This window comes from Erithacus rubecula (genome assembly GCF_903797595.1).
Source record: "Erithacus rubecula genome assembly, chromosome: 2".
In the NCBI taxonomy this organism is placed as follows: Eukaryota; Metazoa; Chordata; class Aves; order Passeriformes; family Muscicapidae; genus Erithacus; species Erithacus rubecula.
This window is the reverse complement of record NC_136685.1, coordinates 27,463,505-27,484,604: the sequence shown is the minus strand read 5'-3', so window position 1 is coordinate 27,484,604 and position 21,100 is coordinate 27,463,505. Positions and strand designations below refer to the sequence as shown.

Below are 21,100 nucleotides of genomic sequence, written 5' to 3'. Positions count from 1 at the left end.
TTTTTCTTTAGGTGCAGCCCTGCAGCTGCCCACTGGTGCTGCATCCCTGCCAGAAGCACCAGTCAGGCACCAGGCTGCAGGCACACATCTTGTGGTGTCTCCTGAAGGTTTCATTACTCTTGTGCCCCACACCCTAAAGAGGGTCAAGCTGAATCAACACCCCTTCCACACTTCTACCCCCACTCTCAAGCCAGATAAAGTGTGTGTTTTGAAGACACTATACCTTACTCTGATGATCATCTAATCACAGAAAATAATTCAGTGTGCATGGCTGTCAGCAAAATGGGGACAAGTTCAAACATAAGCTTGTGCCCAGCTCCCTTTTTTATTTATGATAGGGCTTTAGCTGAACTCTAACTCAAGGCAAATGCACTCATGAATATTTCATGACACCCCACCTGCAGTGCTGTATTCAGCTTTGGGGTTCCTAAGATAAGGTCTGTGTCCTGTTGCAGTGAGTGTAGTGCAGGGTGACAAAGATGACCAGAGGGCTGGAGGACCTTTCCTATCTTCAGCCTGAGAGAACTGGGGCTGCTCAGCCTGGAGATGAGAAGGTTTTTGGGAGATCTTACAGCAGCCTTGCAGTACCTAAGGGGGGCCCTACAAGAAAGCTGGAGAAGAAGAGCATATCAAGTGGTGATGGCTCTAAGCTGAAATAGGGTAGATTAGATACAGAAAAAAGACTTTTATGATGAAGGTGATGAGACACTGGAACAGGTTGCCAGTGAAGTTGTGGATGCCCCATTCCTGGAAGTGTTAAAGTCCAAGTTGGATGAGGTTCAGCCTGGTCTAGTGGAAGGTGTTCCTGCCAGTGGCTGGGGCTTGGCTCTAGATGATCTTTAAGGCCCCTTTCAACCTAAGGCTATTCAGTGATTCTATGATTTTTGGTCAATCTCATAAATAACAATATCATCATCACCATCATCACCACCACCACCACCACCAGGTAATTTAATTTGCCTTGGAAATTTTCTACATTGTCACAGTTAAAAATGTTCTCTCTCAAATCTTGTACAAAGCAGCTAAGTTAAATGAACAGATGGGGGAATGCCTTCCTAGCCCTCTAATGGAAGTGTTTTTTCAAGATGTTATAGGTATGATCAGTTGCCAAAGTTGGGAATGGGAAATAATTTTTCCCTGCAGGCATTTGTTTTTTTAACCTTTGCCTTCAAAAGATGTGTTCAGGTTAGTAAGAGAATTATATTAAACTTTTATCAGTTATAACAGTATCATAATAAATACCTATGGCAGATGAAATTCTGAAAGAATGCAGCTCCAACAATCAGTGATCAAATTAGGATTTTTCTTGGTGAAAGTCTACTGATCTGTGGAAAGGAGACAGTCTAGTACTCACACTTGTCCTGTGTATCCTTACCCTCCCTCAGAGCAAGAGATGATTTGAATCCTGGGGATCAGGGTAATAAGGCATTTTCTGAATTATTTGGCATAAACGTTAACAGAGTAGAATGGCTGATAGAAATGAGAGAGTGGGGTGACTGGGGAAATCCTAAAGTCAGACTCTTTCATAGAACTTAAAGGTAACTGTGATCTTGAATCCTAAAACACATGCCAAGAGTACTGTTTAGTTCTCCTGTACATTTTGTATTTGCCAGCATACACCTATTATAAAGCCCTCCAGGGAATTTCTACAGCATCTGTACTTCTGTTCAACATAATTAGAATGAATTTTATTTGATCTGACAGCTAACTGTTAGTGCTGAGACTTAATGAAAAAGCTACCTGTCCAGCTCTAGAGAAAAAATGACAGGAGTTGGAGGGATTAGCACAGCCTGCAGCAGCAAGGATCCAAAATGTCCAGACCAATAATTTTGCTCATGTTTTGGACACTGAACTGCATGAATGAGTCCAAACTTATCTTTATTAATAGCAAGAAAAGAGCTGTAACATTGTTTTATGTTGACCATTTAGCAAACTTTAATGTTCAACTAGATTAGTTAGTGTTTTACAAAATCTAACTGAGGACAGTATATTATGTAGCAGAAATAATTCCTGCTGACAGACTAAGCCCTGTTTGTTACATTCTTTCTTTTTTTAAAATTTTTTATTTATTTTTTTTTTTTAACCCCCTACCTGAATGGATAATTTAAGACTGCAATGGTAAGTTATTTAAAAAGGGAAAACAAGATACAGGTGCCCAGTTTTGGAACACCCCCTCTCTAACCAGCTTGAGATCTATGGTCTTAGTCTAGCTGTGTTCACATTGCATAGCAGCCTGCTTTGCATTTCTTCTGTGGCTCTTGGAGAAAAATGGCCTTCCTTGTGTTTTTTTAATGTATTTTTATTGTTTTTCTTTCAAATTATTTATATTAAAGTGAATGTTCCATTGGAAGCCACTATAATAGTAATTATTTATTTTTCAAATATGAAACCATGAGTATATGGTAATAATTCAAGCATGTCCAAGACTACTCTCTGGCAACATCTAACATGGAATATTATCCTTGAATACTAAATTCTATTAAATTCTCTTAGTTTCCCAAATAAAAACTACAAAATCAAAATGTGTATTGTGAACGGTGCCCAGATTGAACTGAGACTTAATGACACTCAAGAACTTCTTGGAGAGACAATGGTGGTTCAGACTAAAATAGTGAAGGTCTTTCTAAAAATTAATCCATATAAAAGCTGGCATTTTTTTGGCAACCAGGAATATCCCCTCAAATGTCTAATTTATTGAGATAGACATAGCCTGAGTATTTGTCTTGAATGTATATAGAGATGTGTGAAAGGTTGAGGGTGTAGAGACTGCAGAGAGAGTGTTGAAAGGAAAAGGACAGAGGTAGCCAAACTTGTCCCACCCTTGTCCACATTGCATACTTAACATTTATTATCTTCAGAACTACATCCATGTCATTCTGTGATTTGGTATCCTCAGGAATATGGAAGGGCATTGTCACAGAGAGTGCCAGCTGGCACTGGTCACAGACAAAGCAGAGAAAGTGGTAAACATTTAAGTACTATGTTCAATCCCTTTGGCTCAATCTTACCTCCAGACTGTATTCCATTTTGCAGTCAAGCTGCTTTGGGGTATCCAAAGAACAGCATTTTGGCCACACCACACCATCTCAATATTTTCTTGCTTTTTTAATTTTATTTTACCCTAGACAGCCATACTATGTGTAAGGATTCAGGAAAGTCCACAGACTTAATCAGAAAAATCATAAAGCTGGGGGGTGGAATGGGGTTAGTCTGCATCAATACTTGTAAAACACAGTAGCAACTGGCACAGTATTGCTGCTGCTCTCAGTTCCTCAGTTCCAGTCACTCCCAATGGCCCCATCATTTCCTTTTTACAAAAAACATATTTTCCTGCATTTTTTTAGTCATTCTTAAAATACTAGCCCATGGAACAGCAATATTGCAAACAAGTTAAAAATGACACAAAGCTGGGAGGAGTGGCTGATAGCCCAGAGGGCTGTGCAGCCCTTGAGGAGGACCAGGGCAGGCTGGAGAGATGGGCAGAGAGGAACTGTCTGAAACTCAACAGGGGAAAGGGCAGGGTCCTGCACATGGGGAAGGATAATTCCCTGCACCAGGTCAGGCTGGGTGCTGACCTTTTCCTGCTGGAAAGCATCTCTGCAGAAAAGGCCCTGGGTGTTCTCAACAAGCTCTCCAAGAGCCAGCAGTGCCGTGTGGCCAAGCAGGCCAGTGGTGTCCTGGGTGCATTAGGAAGAACACAGCCAGCAGGCTGAGGGAGGTGATCCTGCCCCTCTACTGAGCCCTGGTGAGGCACATCTGGAGTGCTGTGTCCAGCTCTGGGCTCCTCAGGATGAGACAGACATGGAGCTCCTGGAGCATCTATCTTTTGAGGAAAGATTGAGGGAATTGGGCCTGTTCAGCCTTGAAAACAGACAACTGAGAGTGGACCTTATCACTAGCAGCATCTCAAAGGTGGTATGATGTTTCCATCATGAGGTTTCCAGGCTCTTCTTGTTGGTGCCAAGCAACAGGACAAGAGGTAAAGGGCATAAACTGATGCTCAGGAAGATCCACCTGAATATGAGGAAGAATTTCTTTGCTATGCAGGTGACCTTGCACTGGCACAGACTGCCCAGAGAGGGTGTTTCCCTCACTGGAGCTATTCAAGAGCCATCTGGCCATAATCCTGTGCCATGTGCTCTAGGATGACCCTGCTTGAGCAGGGAGATTGGACCAGGTGACCCACTGTGGTCCCTTCCAACATGACCCATTCTGGGACTCTGTAAAACCATGAGTCAAGAGAAAACATATAATGGGAATCCTGTTTCTTGAGAGCAGAACATGAACCACATTGTTGGTGTTTATTTAGAGTTGGATTATGTTCCTGAGTGACAGGAGGAATGTTTTAGTATCTGTTGCCACAGAGAATGCTCCCACTGTCATATTTCTACTTTTCAATGACAAAACCAGTAATGTTTAGAATTCTTTATATCACTACAGTTATAAAACTTCTGATTGAATTTAACTTTAGAGTTGCTTGCTCATCAGAATTTTACAATTGTTTCATATTCTTCTACTTCCTTTCTATGCATTTATCCTAAAGCACATTTAGGGTAATTGCAAACAGGGGAGTTTTTGATGTTACGGTTGATATGTGCTGATCACAGGCTTTCAAATTTTAGCCCACACTCTATAGGTTCCATACAAATATAATTATTTAGCTTCTTTGGAGACACACATAATAAATTATGTCAAACTACTTCTATGCATGAATAGGCATCATATGTGGAAACCTCAAATTATGAGCAGACCCTTGAAAACTAAGTGCTGTATTCCTTCTGGTAAAAATCAGAGAAAAAAAATCAAATAAATCTGTTAGAGACTTAATCATATTGACTGAGATAGAAGAAAATGGTCATTAAGGAACACAACTAAAGCTTCTTACTCAACAGGATCTAAGTTGGAAATTATGCATATCCAACCTAAAGAACCTTACACGAACTTAATTTTTTATATAGCATGTGATCCATAAGCTTTGACAACTGCAGCACTACATCATTCAAAATTTGACACATTCATAATCACTATCTGGATGTGAAAGTTGCATTTCTGTAAAGTAGTATTGAAGAAAGAAAAAAGAAATTATTGAAAATCTCTAACTTCTGCTGTGATTTAGCCTGTCCTATAAAAGTGTCACACTTCTTCAGAAAGTAGATAGCCAGAAAAAAAAAGGAAAAAAAATTCAAAAAAATCAAACCCAGATGAAAATGAAGAGGCAAAGAATTTAAAAACTGAAATCATGATGGTTAATATTGCAATATGACAGTTTGATCTCAGAATATTTTGCAAACAAGTTGCACCAAAGTAGTTTTAATGAATTGTTCATCATGTTCTGTACAGTACCAATTGAACAATCCTATTGAATCTACTGTGCCAGAAGGCTAAAATCTGCTAAAATGAACACTTCACATTTACTTTGAGGAAAATACTTTTAATATTCAGGAATAATGCAGTAAAACTTACTTCAAAGTCAAGGTCCGAATAACGTGATTTTCTTCTCTATTAAGCAGTAAAAAAAAAGAAAAAAGAGGTTTTATTAACAAGGGGACTATTGAAATCATATTAATGAGTTTAAATAACATTCTTGTTTTCCTATTAGGTATATATTAGGTATTTTGTAAGAAGATGGAGATTTTATCTTGGTAATTTAAGATTAATGTGAGACTTTGCATAGTTTATTAGACCAATATCATAATATTTTCTCTGAAATAAACCAGACTGCATTTCACTGGAATGCACAATGTGCATGTTATTTGCATGCAATTGAACCTGTTGGAGAATAAAATATTTCTATACTTTTTGTGGTATTTGAGAATGATAATCATATTTATACAATTTGACACAGGTGCCTATACATATCTATGATTTAGACTTTTTATAGATTTACAGAATTTGATTCTTTCCTATATCAGGCTTACATTGGTACAACTCCATTGATTGTAATGGAATAAATGACAGCAAAATCAAGCCGAAGCCATTGCTTCAGCTTGTTTGTTTGCAATGACAATCTGAATGGAGAAAGCAATGACTTTGTTTTAAACTTATGACAAATCTGATTCAAAGCATCTGATACAAAGCAAGAATGATTTACTAGTGAAGTAATCTCTTGTATAAAATGCAACAGAATATGATTGCTTAGACATGTTCCAAATAATTTAGCACAGAATATTTTAGATTCAAAAAGAAACCAATTATAAAGTCAAATTATATCAAAATGAAGCAGAAATATTATAAAGAAGGGATAAAAATATCTTTTTTCTTTTAAAGTTGGAAATTAAATGGCTTGCAATAGATTAAAGAGATGTAGAAAGAAGAAGCTAGGTTGTGAGAGCTGAAAAGAATGCAAAAAACTTGAGAATGGAAAAAAAAAGATACATTCATCTTCAGGAAGGAGGGTTAAAGAAGAAAAAAGTACTCCAAAACCCAACAAGGCTTGCTGTTGAAGTTTAGCCCTAATTTTTATGATAGGCTATGATGGCTTTAAGTCATGGTGAAGGAACTTTTTCACACTGCACTTAATTTCTCCAGTGAAGAAGAATCAAACTCACTAAGTCAAGAGGAAGAACTTTTCTGATTTTGATTTTATTTGGTTTAACAAACCTGCAGGTTTTAGTAAGCTGCTTTGTTTTCCTGAAATTGAAAGGAATGATTTTAAAAGTCTTCCAGCTGTAAAAAGCAGAAGATGTTCAGTCTCTGAGCCCTTGATTATACCACTTTGTGACACATTGTCTGGTTTTGTAGTAAAATTTTAATGCTCCAATCCACAATAATACAAGGAATATTACTGCAACACTGTCGACACTTTGATGCCTAAAGGGCTCTGAGGCTCTATGAAATACCAGTCTTAAGTTAAAACAACCAACAAAGCAAGCTTTGGAGAAGCTATCTTTAATGATCAAGGCCTGGTTTAAAGAGAATCTATGCATTTGTGATGAGGAATGATCTACTTTTAAGGTGCAATTAGACCACATCCACCACTGAAAAGACTCAGTGGTTACAAAATAAGAAACATGTACAACGGATAATGTGGTGAAGTTTATGGGAGTAACTTTGAAAAATGTTTGAAGAAGCTGTTTTTAAGTAATAAATCTAATACCATTGAATCCTAAGTAAAAATACAGCAAATTTGGGAAAAAAATGTGCAGTTTGCTAGTTACTGTGATTTGTAAAATTGAAATATTAGTATACTGCTTGAAGTGTGCTTGACTGCAGTGAAAATGTTCCTGGCACAGCTGGATTATTCGGCTTTGCACCCAGACAAACTCTATCACCGTTTACATCATGAAAACACATTAACAGACTGCAAAATACTCGGTTGTGCTACTGTCAGAGAGTGGCAAGTGTTGCAGTTTTGCTGTTAGTTCACACCAGTTATGACCCAACAGGGCATATACCACAGGTATATATAAATCCTCAGTGAGGATTTTTCTAGGACTCAACAAGAACCTATCACAAAAACATTTATTTTAAACTTATATAGTAAGAAACATCTGTTCTGTGCTCGTGCTTCACTTTTTTTTTTCATGGCTGCATACAATGAAATACAGTACAAGTGCTGCCTGAGCACATTCTCCTAAAACATAAAATCTGTGTGATTGCCACAGGAGCAACAAAGTTCTGCAAGTTTTGAAAATCAAAGGATGCTGTTTATGAATGTCATCTGGAACCATGGAAAGTCATTTGCAGTATTGTCACTGACACCACTAGGGACACAATCAGGTCCTCCTGGCTGCTACATCATTGTCCTGAAATGACAGCAGTGTTATTTTTTGAGAGGGAACATAAACAGAAGCATGTAGTCATTGGGAAACTTACAAGGATGAAGGAGTTTCCCTTCAGTCTCAGTTGAATTTTTACTCCACTGTCCTAGTTTCTGCATGGTATATAACAGCCATAAAAATAATTATATTAATTGTGACTGCATATATTATTTTCTTATATGAAGTTTGTTATGTTAGCTGAGGAAAAAAAGTTTTTCACACATACCTAAATGCTTTCAGAAATAAACCATCTAGCTCATTCTACACATTAAACTGACAAAAGGCAACTGAGTGGTGTAAGGGGGAAATTTCCTTGTGTCAAAGGAGCTGCTAAACTGGACACACCAATATGTTTCTTCTCAAAAAGCTGTTGCCTTTATGAATCTGTAAAACTAAGAATTATTTTAGCAACATGAAAATTACACTGGAAGCGGGTGGGCTTTTCCCAAGGATCAGTTGGAGACTCACTTGAGTATAATGTTAAAAGAATACAAAAAAACTGTAAAGGATATTATCTATGGTTTGCCTCATTTAGTATTTTATATTTGACCAAGTTCTGTTATGATGTTTCAGGAATGACATGGAGAAGGGTAATGACATTTCTACTACAATACCTTCTGTAAGTTTTCAGTAGTTTAAGAATTTCCTTGGGAGGAGCTTTTTCTGAAATCTAAAATGTGCTAGGGTAGGGAATTCCACAATTTAAATATGTAAACATGACAAAGGAAATTATGTTGTTTATCCCTTTGACATTTCATTTGATGTTCCTCTTTTGGATATTATAGGAGGTATAGTTTCCTATTCACTCCTCACTCATCTGTTCTCCAAGCTGAAGAGCCCCAAATGCTGGAGAACTGCAAGGGTAAGTAATAAAGGGATTGTATAAAAAACTGAAGATCCACGTAATCAGTCAGTGTCCGGGAGTTAGCTGGTGTAATTCTGAAAAAAATGAGAACTATGGGTTGGTTCCAGCCAATGTACAATCACAAATGCTACAAAAAGAGATCAATCTAAGCAGGCAAGGGTGTGATAGACCTATTTATCAACTCCAGTGACAGTTCTGCATTGCTGCTCTACACTGGAAGAAGCCAAATCATGCCTGTAAATTGGGGAAATTTCAGAGGGGAGGAGCAGCAAGAAGCACTTTTAGGAGGAAAGGATAAAAGAGTGATGCAGATTTATGTGACTTTGTCACTGGAAGAAGCAAACACAGAAGCTTGCACTGAAACCTTAGAAGAATATGAACATTGGTAAACAAAACTGGTGTGGGGAAAAACCTGGAAAAGAACAGAATTTGTATTTGGAAAAAGTAAGTTTATGTAACTATGCAATAACTGCTAAGGGAAAGAGTGGAAGCCCTTCAATCTAGTCCTGAAAGTGAAGTTCAACTGTGTTTTAGAGAAAAATATTGTAGAAAATGTTTTTGCATTGATAGGAAAGATGACCTGACAAGAATTTTTCCATCTCTGATTTCTATGGATCTTTAATCTTAATGGATAAAACCCATTTTATGTAGAAAAAAAAAAAAAAACCCTACCCTTTATGTCAGAGCCAAAATAAAACTCTGTGAAGAGATTTGTGGCAGTAATTTATTTTAAATCAATTTTACTTTGTGCTAATCATGTATAGCTTCTCTGTGTAATTCCAGAACAACTTTAAACTCTGCTGAGGACAAAAATAGAATTTCGAAGAATAATTTCCATACACCAGCACACACTAATCTGCTGGCACCAGGAAAGAGCTGCTCCTACTAAAAGACTAATAAAATCCCTCTCCATGTCTGTAAAATGAAAAATGCCTGTTTTTCTCCTTATTCTATTCTGCATTACACCACTATCTGATTAATTACATCAGATACTCCTAAAGATATATTGCATTGTGCAAAGCATAATTGAAATCAGAGATAGGATATTATAGTGAGGGCTATAACCATGCTTCCATTATTATAAAGTCTCATTATCAGCAGTTTATAATTCACTCTGAGATGAGATTTGACATACAAGATCTTAGCCTGAGGAGGATTTTTTCCCAGAACAAAAGTATAGAAAAATCTTTTTTGGCCCTCAGAGATATAAAGATGGAATGTGGATAGATGTTTTTGGTTTAAAATACCTTTTGTGAGTATATAACTGAAAAACACTCTAGTATTTGAATAGAAGATTGTTGGCTACCAGTTGATATTCATGAGCTAGACATAAAGCCAGCAAATTTTCATTAAAATGAATTTAATGTGGAAATCTCAAGTCTTTAAAACGTGCTAGCAAATTTAGTACACCAACACACAGCACAAGCATAACTTCAAAGATCTCACTTTAAAAGTATTCTGATAAATTATTGTGGCCTGCTGCTCCCTGTTCTTATACAGCAGCCTGAATATTTATTTACTCAATCAACAAACACAACTTGCTTTGTGTTTCTGAATGCTCTAAGGGAAAAATGTAGCACTTGTTAAATAGACAATGATAATATGAAGTCTGCAATATATGCTGCACTTTATAAGGCTGACTAAAATTTCAGTTCACCACATCTTCAATAAACTCTGCCTGATTCTATCCCCACTTCTGTAAGATAAACTGAAAATAAGCTGCATCAATTTCTGAAGTCAGAGGACTCTGAGACCTACTCACTCAAGTGAAAGAGAGGGTTGATTTTACTGAGTCACAAAATTGGCAAGAGCTGTCTCCACAGCTTATTGAAGAATGAAATGAGGAATGGGAGGGATAGAAATCTGAGATATAGAATGCCTGAAAATAAATGCAATGTGGAAACATGATAAAGAAGGAATTCTTGTGGTGCTTGTCTCTATTTTTGTTCTCTTTGTTGTTTTACTTCTCATGTCATAAATCAAAATAATGTCACACCATTTTGCTTTTGTTCTGCCCGATGCTCTGGTACTTTATTGATGGGATTGACTATTTTAACTTCGTATTTTTTCTCTCCTTTCCTGGTTTGAGGATATTATTTATTTATTTACTTATTTATTATTATCATCATTATTATTATTATTATTATTATTATTATTATTACTATTACAGATCTTGTTCCTTTCCTGCTGTTTTTATCTCATTCTTCCTAATATATTTCCCCCCTCCATTTCTGCCATATTTTTTACTGTTTTTATGTCTTTTTTCACCTCTTTACCTTTACCTATCTTTACTTTTTCTTTGCACTTCACTGTCTGTAACATATCCCCTTATTTTCTCAGGTCTAACAGTATTTTCTTCCTTAAGTCCCCTGTCAGTGATTTGGCCAAGGACCTACAGAGCTGACTGTCTTTGAATGTATTAAGAGCTCTCATAAACGAATACAGAAGGATTATTTTAGTCAACAATCAACTCACTACACATAAAGATCTCACAGCAGAATCTGAGACAGAAAAAAGAAGAAAATATGAGGCTGGAAAGAGAATTTCAGTTCTTTAAATGACAAATAATTTGTGAAGTCCATTCCTTTCTTTCTTACAAAGCAGATAACATTTCCCCCCCTTCAATAAATGTTTCTAATGCCTGTCTTTGTATGTTCTTAATTTTATAATTTTTTTATAGTCTTTGTCTTCTTTCAGCTCTTTTCCATTTCTGCTCACACTACACTAACCATAGTTCCCTTCAAACAATCATTCATTCTTCTTCCACAAAGGTAACAAGACTCTTCACAGGTATCTACTTCTTCATCCTTTTTTTTTTTTTTCCAATAAAAAGATATGAATTATTCATCCTGGAGATATGTTTCCCAGATCAGCTTCTTCATCCACATTCAAGCCTCCTAACTTTCTTCTGCATCTAAGTGTCTGGGAATGCAATACTTCACTTCAAAGTAATTTCATTTTAATGAGCACAACACTCAGTGTACATTTCCCAAACAAAAACCATTCAAAAAGACTGTATTGAGTGTTTTCTTCATTAAAATCAAAACACTTTGAACTGAAGGAGCATCCTCCAAGCCACTTTGATGCCAAGGTAGCAAAGCCAGTTTTAATCCATGCATATAAGGGATGTTCAGGAGATTAACCAGATGTTTGATTAGTCCTCCTCAGAAACTCCATGATGTGCTAATATGCCTGCCTGTGCTTATAATCACATAAGTACTGTTGGGTTCGTACCAAAGAAAATAAAAATCACTGACTTGCACATTGTGAATCTGCACATACTTAAATTTATACTTATCTGGGCAATACTTGTATGTAAATATTATGGCATTCTCTAACTATGTTTTGAAAACTAAAATTCTTCCAGACATAATAAAGTATTTATTGTTCATATCAAAGCATTTCCTTCAGAAAAAAAAAAAAAAAACACATAAAAGTTTTAGAAGAAAGTTTGTAACACACAGTAGAACTCATCTGACTAAATTTACGACATCAACATTTTTGATGCCTGTGTTTGAACTACTCGTTCTGGCTTCCTCTATGGAAACTGAAAAGAGATGCCTGCACTAAGGCATGTCATTTACTTCATCCTGGAGCAGATGTCTAAAAGTGGCCTAGAAATGGCTATTTGTCTCAATTGACTCTATAGGGGAGCCAAATCTGAAGAGCCCTTTTCCATTTCAGAAGGGGAATGTCTACATTTAGATATTTAAGGGTAGGGGTGGTGGATCCTCCCTTCAGAGTTAGAAGTCAGGATATAAGTTTTTTTGTGCTGCTACAGTAGTTTTGTTCCAACTACAACTTCCAGCTTTAGAGCTGGTCTGCTGGTCTACCCTCCTTTATCAGGATAAAGGTGGATAGGGTGATCTTGACTGTCCTGCTGCAGGTTTTGCTGCTCCACAATGTCTGACAATGCCCTGTCTTTTGAAAATCTTCTACAAAACAAATCTCTTGCCCTCCCATTTTTAATTGTTTAAGGGAGCCAAAAATGTTAATCCAGATGGTCTATTTCAGTCAATAACATTTTAGGTTTTACCTGAATCCTTTCTTCTTACACACTGCATATGCAAAAACAAAATCACCTTCTTTATCTGGCTGGATCTGCTTATCAGGATCTGCTTGAGACTCTGATTTTCTTCTATATACAATTTTCTTTCATGTTCCTATCTTCAATTCAGTGCAGCACATCCTTATATTTAATTCAGTGCAGCACATCCTCATGAAGTAATGTTGAGAATCACAAAGGCAGACACAAAAGCCAAAACAGTTTCTTTCATTTCTGACCTGCCCTAATATCTGTCTTTTTTCCCTAATACATAGGATTATGCTGGGTTTGATGAGGTTTACAAACATAACTGGCTTTCTGGACCAAAATACAGCCTGCTAAACCTAGTGTGTTTCCCAAGTTAGAAGACACTACATATTTACTATCTTACTGTATTTTACTGAATTTTCTACTACATACTTAGTAGTCTCTTCTGAGCATAAAAATTATATACAGAATGGTGACAGAGATTCTGTGTCTACATTCTATCTTAGAGGTAAAGTTAAAATATGATACAAATACAGTTAGAAAAAGAACTTTAAAAGAGCAATACATTATACTGATAGGTATTCCAAAGTGCATCAGGATCTATAATTTTATGTATGATGAAGTATCTATTGTCATGATTTTTACAACTTAACTAAGATCTGCTTTGTTGTTGTTTGTTGTTGTTATTTTCAGGTGTCCTAGATGAACTTTGTCACCAATGAAGGGAAAGAGGCATAACCAGAAATTAATTTAGACTGGATTGTATTATGGCATATATGTTCATCTTCTCAAAGAATTATGAATCTTCCTCACATATCCATATGTCTAATATTAAGTGAACTGGATTTAAGCCTCTATATCTGATAAAAATTATCTGAAAGATGGTATTGTAGATAGGTGGGAGAAGATACTGCTGGAAGGTGACCTTAGCTATTCTGCTTCTGAGATTGCATTAAATTTGAGAACTCTGTGCATCACCTAAGATCTATTAGCTAATATACCTGAACTGAGGGCAGTAATTTCTTTAATAATGCAGACTTGCTTTGAAATAGCCTGTCTATCTGAGCATTGAAAGGGCAAGCACTTAAGCTATCTTCTTGAAAATTTGTTCAAGATTATAAATATTCACTTTAACAACAACCAAAACATGGATAATTATTGATTTCTCACAGATCCCCACATTTCATTTTCTATTAATTTTAAGTTAAATCAAGTCTTGTAAAAACTTGTGGTACTACACACACAATATAAACAGCATGGGAAATATTTTGCTTTCAAATCTGTAAAGGCATCTCTTGAAAAGAAACTAAATTCTGATCTTCTGCCCAAATTCTTCATAAAAATCCATCTACATAGAACTCAATTGAATTTTAAAGGAAATATCCATAAGTTGCCACCATTTATGAAGTATCAGCTACAGCTGCATCTAAAAATTGAAAAATCAGGCCAAGTCTCTGTTTCCCTAAGCAGATGGGTCCAAACATTGTAGAGTAAATAGCTAATGGCTTCACGTTTGCACATACAGTAAACTTTTTTGCCATGTGTAACTTCTTTCAGAGAATGAGTACCATGTTGTTCTCATTTGTCTTTCTCTGTCCCATAAAATGCCAGGTTTCACAACATTTGACATGCTGGTGAGATGTATTCCCAGTTTTTAAGGAGATCCAAGTATGAAATTAACTCCAGCTCACTCCTGGCTTTCACAGGTAAAAGCTAAATAAGAATGGCAGTGTTTGATGCTTAGGTCTTAACAATTTATTTCAATAGTTTTCACCTTGAAAATGCTTAAATCCCACAGACAGATTGTAGTAATAACTGAAAGACTTTTACAGGCTTTTCAGTTTACTTTTGCAATCTGGCTGAAGTCTGTGATACTCCACACGTAGCCCACCTGTACTTATTGCACACATCAGTTGTACCAATGCCTGCATGCACATGCAAACAAAGCTAAATCAGTAAACAGTGAACTATTGGATGGAAGAATCCAAGATTTATACCAACGAGAGCAGAAACAGACCTATCATATCTGAGACAGATATGATTGTCAGCAATAAAATGGCAAATATTTTCAACTGCATGTGCTTGCAGGTAGGGCCAATGATTAGCACTTGTATCTTGCAGGAATATGTTTCTTCTCATAGCAACACAGAATTTTCCAGTGGACTTTACCTGGTAGGTCACGAAATCCTCGGCAGTCGTGTGGAATGTTAAATCTCCAGAACTATATTTTTTCATACAGACTGGCTCTGAAACTTTAGTCTTGTTTTCTAGGTATAAACACTTCTGATAATAAGAGAAATATGAACAGCAGTGTATGATCCCAAACAATAATTTATACTGAATTAAAACATTAGCTTCACCCCTTAGACACAAGACACAATTTATTGTCTTATCATAAAATTAAAACAACACAGCATGCAATTTGTTTATGCACCACTGACCTCTAAAGAGCTCAATGATATTGTGGATCCAGTTTCGCTTCTCGATAATCCTGCATTGTCATCCAGCTCTGAGGCAATGAAATTCTTCACTGCTGTGCGGGGCTCAAATGGCAAACTCTGCATATGTTCTTGGGTGGGAAGATGCTGGTCTAAATTGATATTAAACTGGTCCATTACAGAGGGATTCATATTGAACTCGGGATTAACTTTGTAGTGCAACAGCCTTTCATGAGGCAAGGTGTCCATGCCTATATTCATTTTGCTCTCATCCTTCAGTGATGGCTGGGTGTTTACAGAGCCCCGGGGCATGACTATGTAGTCGCTTTCCATCATCCTTTCTTGAGGATGGACTATGTCCATGTCTGCGCCTCTCAAATTGTCGTCAGTGCACAAGTACACGGTCCTCCGCAGCTCACTGTTGTCTTTTTTCAAGCACTGGTTGGCCAGTTCACTCATACTCATGGGCATGTGGAGGCCTGTTGGTTGCTGGATGATGACTTTGGAGATGATGTTTCCAGGCAAGGTTGAATAGCTCATTCCTTCAGGGTTGGGTCCCTTTTCCTCCTCTTCATCATTTAGTGAAATTCTAGAAAGGGTTCCTGTTATAGTGGCTGCTCTGCAAGGCCCAATGTCTTTATGCAGAACTGTGGGTCAGAGGACATGATTCTTACAGCATGAAACCATATCAACCTAACACTGTTTTTTCTTATGGCTTTATCTAGCAGTGCTTTCTTTACCAGTACATCTCCTAAAATCTTTTCTTTCCACTTACTAACTTTCATTTTATAAATATTGTTTGTGGAACAGCTTTTCTGTGCTTTTGGGTTTTCTGTTCTCTTAATCTACTGTGTATAACTGTCATTGATCTCTAACTAGCATCAGTCATCTATATGAAATAAAAACACTTCATTTACTCCTATTGATTTTATACATAGATTTTAGGTGACTTAGAGCTTAAGCACACGCCTGCCATGTGAAACTCATTAAGGGTTCTCCAAAAAAATACACTATGACATCTATACTGCTATTATTAACTCCACATAACCTCCTGGAAAATGTCAAACAGATTGTAAAGCAGAATCATTTTGTCAATCCATTGTAATGACCTACCATAAGATTATAACTATGAGCATGTGTTCATAAACTTCTAGATGTTCCTTTTCACTGACTTTTAAAAAATCCTCTGTTAAATTTTGTTTTAAATAGAAGTGACAATTACCACATTGGTAAGAAAGTCCACTCATATCAGAAATAATACTTTACTGCATCTGGAAAGTTTATAAAAAATAAAAATGTGTTTTATAGCAGTGATAATCCACTTTTTTTCTAGGTTTAGACCTTCCTGGTCAAACTTGTAGCAACATCCAGCAATTTTCATTGGGGTGAGGTTTAAAAGTTACTTATCCTGTCATAAAATTCAAAATTTCCAGAAGCATTGAAGAATGGCTTCAAAAGCAAAGCATCTACTCAATCACAATTATTCATCATAAAAATAAATAAAAAACCCAAGTCTATAATCCAACATCTGTAATGAAAGAAAAAGGGTAGAAAGAGAAAAATTAAAGTAACCAATTAACTGGGTTCATTCCAGCTGGCTGCAGGGATTTTCTGGTCCTAGTTGAAAATATTTTCATTCACACCAGCACTATTTTTTACAACAAAACTCAGCTCATGGGCTGAGACAGAGAGACAATTTGAAGTATCTAGGCATTACATTTACGTCTCTTCTGGTTGCCCAAGGGCTCTGATGACCCAGATCCCCCAGTCCCTGCCTGTCAGTTCACTGCTTTTTCCACAGAAAGCAGCTCATAAGACATCTGACTCTCTTTCCTCACACTAAACTAACTCTCATTTTTTTCATTATGAAAAGAATAATTTGCTTCTACACAACTGTGCACAAATATCTGAATTCAGTGGTTGCTTCATTTAAATTTTTCATTATCAGAAAGTGAGTTCAAATGCTTATCTAGTAAAGCCTGTTCATAACAGCATTCAGAGTCAATCTCCTCTAGGACACCTCTGACAATGTCCTCTGTACTGCAGAACTATATTATCAAAGGTAAGAAGTGGGAACCACGTCGATCAATGCTGGATTTTGTCTGCATTGGATGGTGACACACAGAGATTTGTGCTACAATGCACTGTCCTGATTCCTCCAAAACACATGTGCATATTAAATCTGATCTGTGGGGAAAAACTATGTCTGTATAGCAAGAAAATCAATTGGCAGTTTGTGGGTGACTGGAAACTCAAACTTCACCTTAATTAGACCATTTTCTTGGCTCCACATACAGCCAGTGAAGAGAGAGTGTCCTTCAGGTGGCTGATGCAGAACAGCTAAATCAAGCTTCTGCTCTGACTCACTCTGTGGAGAGGACACACTCCCTCTTTCCCTCTGCTGAAAACTCAGGATGTTTAGGCAAGGTTGTTTCCCTAAGAAAAACTGTCCTTTGGAAGTATCTCCTAGATGAAAAAAAATTTCTAGAGTTTAAATAGTAATTTATTTTACACTGCACTATTTAAACAAGGTTGGCAAATAAAAAGCTCAAAATGTGTTGTCTTTAATATATGGAAACAAACAAAGCCAACTGATTAAAGATCACACTACTGAAATACCTTAAAAAAGCCACAATATTTCTCATTAAAGTTGAATAAAACTTAATTTCCTTCAGCTATTGTGGATTTTACTTAGAACCCTAAAAATCACACCCTCTCTAAAATGAATGCAAATTGATGTGTCCTTCATATACACAGCTGTCAAGATACACTATTTTTAATATTTTGATAAAGTAAAATTATGTTTTAACTTTTGCTTGTGTACTGGGGAATGAAAGCTTAATGTGTTAAGAATTATCTTCTTTCCACAACTATTTGCTTTCTAATAGAGACTTACACCTTTGACTACTTTCAAAACATTGAATTCTAGCTAATGGCCTTGGTAACAAAATTAAATAAATGTATTCATGCAGTGACATAATTTTTCATATTTTCTTTTATTTAAATTAATAAACAGCTAGACTCCATTATTTTTTCTGGCTTTCACTTCACAAGGAACTCATACAAGGCTACTTTTTGGTTGCTAAATACTCTGTCAGTGTTCTTACCTGACCGACAAGCAATGTCCACATCCTTCTCAAAATCAGTCTGTAACAAGAAACAGTGAAACACAACAGCCATTATTAACTCAACAACAAACAACAATTCCTTTTTGCCAGCTAGGGCTTCCAAAATGTCCTACTTACAGGATCATACTCTCTTAAAAGTGGTTTCTTGTTGCTGAGAAGGTGAAGTGTAGTGTTTTACAACAGCAGAGATGTACAAAATTTCCTAAAGTGTAACTGTGTGGTTTTCAAAGTATGCTGCCTGACCAGAAAAAATTAAATAAAATAGGTGGAAGTAGAGTATGTAATTTTAATAAAATGATACAGTGTATAGTTTTTAATGTATATGGAGGAATAACTTCCACATCTTATCAAAGGATCTTCTTTAAGGAAGCTTTTCATGGTAATGCTAGGAAAAGAAGTATGAAAAACAGCCTGCAATACAAATTACTATGAATAAGTGAAATTAAAATAATCCATCCTTTTTTGAAACTTCATTTATTTGTTGTGAAGTCCTTATTTGTTATGAAACATTCTGCTATTTCTTGCTACTAATGTAGTCATATAAAATTTTTGCACTCCCTGAAAACAAATATTATTTATTTCATTGTGCAAAAATTAATTGTGATAGCTAAGAAAGAATTTTAACATTTGGAAATCAAAGCACACCTTTCCTAGTTAAACAAAGCTATTTATTCTTATAGAATTTATTTACTTTTCTATTTTTATTTTCGCATGAAGTTTATTCAATACTAAATGTTCAGTAAAACTGACCTCTTTCTTGCTTGTAAAATCCAAACATTAAATTCTTTTTTGAGTCATCATTTTGAAGGGCATCTGCTTGCTGTACCTTGCATTTTTGCTAAGCCTTGCATGTCTTTAGGGCCTGATTCTAACCCCATTATAGTCAATGACAAACTTTTTTTCAAAGTGAAGAGACCAATATGTTGTCTTAATAAATTACCTAATAATATTAGCAAAACTCACTATCTCTTAATTTAACACACTAATTAGGTTCCCCCTGTAAAATGCCTAGCACTCTCTCCTTGCCTTGTTTGAGACCATTTTTAAAGATCTCATGAAGGGATATACATCAGTACTCTTTACACCAACACTAGAAAAAGTCACTATGTACTATTAAATTATTTTTTATTCTCTAATACAAGAATCTTTTGTCCTAAAGAACACTGGTGGAAGATACTAATTCACTGTACTCCACTAAATAATCACATCAATAATTTAAAACTAGCTAAGATATTTAAACAAGCAGATGATAACCTAAACAGTCTTTTGCTTAGGTGTTGATATTTCAGCTATGCAAACTTGCCACATACAATACAGTAAGTTTCTATTTTTGTTAGGCATACTAAATTCATAGTCAAATAAGAAAATAAAAGCTAACCATGATTTGAGCATGTCCATTAGGAAAAGAACTTGAAGAATCTGCATTGATTGGATCCTGGCAATTTCTTAGCCGACATCTGAATGCATCTTGAACCTGTGAAAAAAATATCTTATACTGATTCTTGTGTAACATCATAGACTCCTATTAGAGATTAAATTAAATTATATGGAATACAGTGCATGACTTTTCTTTAGACCACTTCATAAATCACAGGCAATAAACATAAATTTCTCTCATTTCATACATTTGTTATACTTTGTGGCTGCAATAAATTTGTCAGTCTATCACATCGAGACCACAGAATTAGTTTTATGTGTGGCCAGAATTAGCTACTGGACAGTGATTATATGGTATTTAAGTCAATTCTGTCTTGGTGATAGTATTTGGCTTTGTCTTACTCACTTTGGTAGAGGCCTGGTAACAAGATTAATAGATATATTGGTAACCATTGCAAGACAAATGTACCTTCTTGATAAATGTATGACTCTTGAAAGAGTTCTTTAAAGTTATTGTAATCGGACAGTTATTGAAATCGGTTCTTAACAATTATTGTAATTTCCTAATTATACTTGAAACAATAAGTCTATTTGAAAGATACACTGATTCCAATAATAATCTTTAACTTCATGGACAGGAAACCTAATGCATCTCTTCTAGGAGTAAAACTCTTCAGATGAGACAAATATCTTCAGCGTGAGCACACGAAAATCATTTTGCACATGGATTTCTCGAAAGTACAAAAGGAAGTTATCAGAAATTATTGTTTATTTATATGATTCATAAAGTAAATTTGAAGACTTCTCCCTAAAACACAGCATATTTGAGGAATAATTTTTTATAGGAAATGCTATTTTTACATTCATTTTGGACAGAGTGTGCATCTAAAGAAATAGTATTATCCAACATTTCTGTTAGAAACGTGCTTCAACAGAGGGACACATTCAAAAGGAAAATGCGGTTTCTGTTTGCTGACAGTAGAATGCAAACATATTTTACTGCTTTCTCTCAACAACAAGGATGTCAAGGCAACTTTTGGAATATAATGTTTTACAATGTGAATTTTAGTGCCAGAAATGCAAGTGTCTATATTAAATGCATAATCATATTCCTGATTGCAAGACGTAACTTGGAAAACAGGAACTTGGGTGATACAATTTCTTGTTCAAATATAAAAGTACTATGAATGGAATGCCTATAAAAAACTACATTCTATTTATTATCTGTAAAAATTAGTTGATGTCTTATTCAGAATAATTAAAAAGGGAGAAAATTGACTTCTACTCATGGACATTTTGAGAACAGCAAAAGAGGATAATTCATCAATTGTTGCTGATGAGGAGCTACCCCCTTTAAATATATCATATTCTAATGCGAGTTGTTTAGAAGCTATCACAAAAGCAAAATGAAATTTAAAAATATTCTAATTAGAAAGCATTTTTTTAAAGGGCTCAATCCTTAAATGAATAGAGTGCTCTGCAGTCTTGGTAAGTGACTG

The 21,100-nt window shown here is 35.8% G+C and overlaps 1 protein-coding gene across 6 annotated transcripts in view; it reads right to left on the bottom strand.

Moving 5' to 3' along the window:
• Positions 1 to 21,100, bottom strand: part of ADGRB3 (adhesion G protein-coupled receptor B3) — a 436,843-nt gene that overhangs the window by 5,179 nt on the left and 410,564 nt on the right. For 3 of the 6 annotated variants that reach the window (XM_079298884.1, XM_079298880.1, XM_079298881.1), the window contains 4 exons: positions 19,603 to 19,698; positions 18,204 to 18,243; positions 15,100 to 15,743; positions 5,464 to 5,499 (listed from right to left, as the gene is read on the bottom strand). In XM_079298884.1, coding sequence (XP_079155010.1) covers positions 5,464 to 5,499; positions 15,100 to 15,743; positions 18,204 to 18,243; positions 19,603 to 19,698 — 816 coding nt within the window. Of the gene's footprint in view, positions 1 to 5,463; positions 5,500 to 14,827; positions 14,942 to 15,099; positions 15,744 to 18,203; positions 18,244 to 19,602; positions 19,699 to 21,100 lie in introns of all 6 variants that reach the window. The other 3 variants (XM_079298882.1, XM_079298883.1, XM_079298879.1) reach the window with 2 other exon arrangements.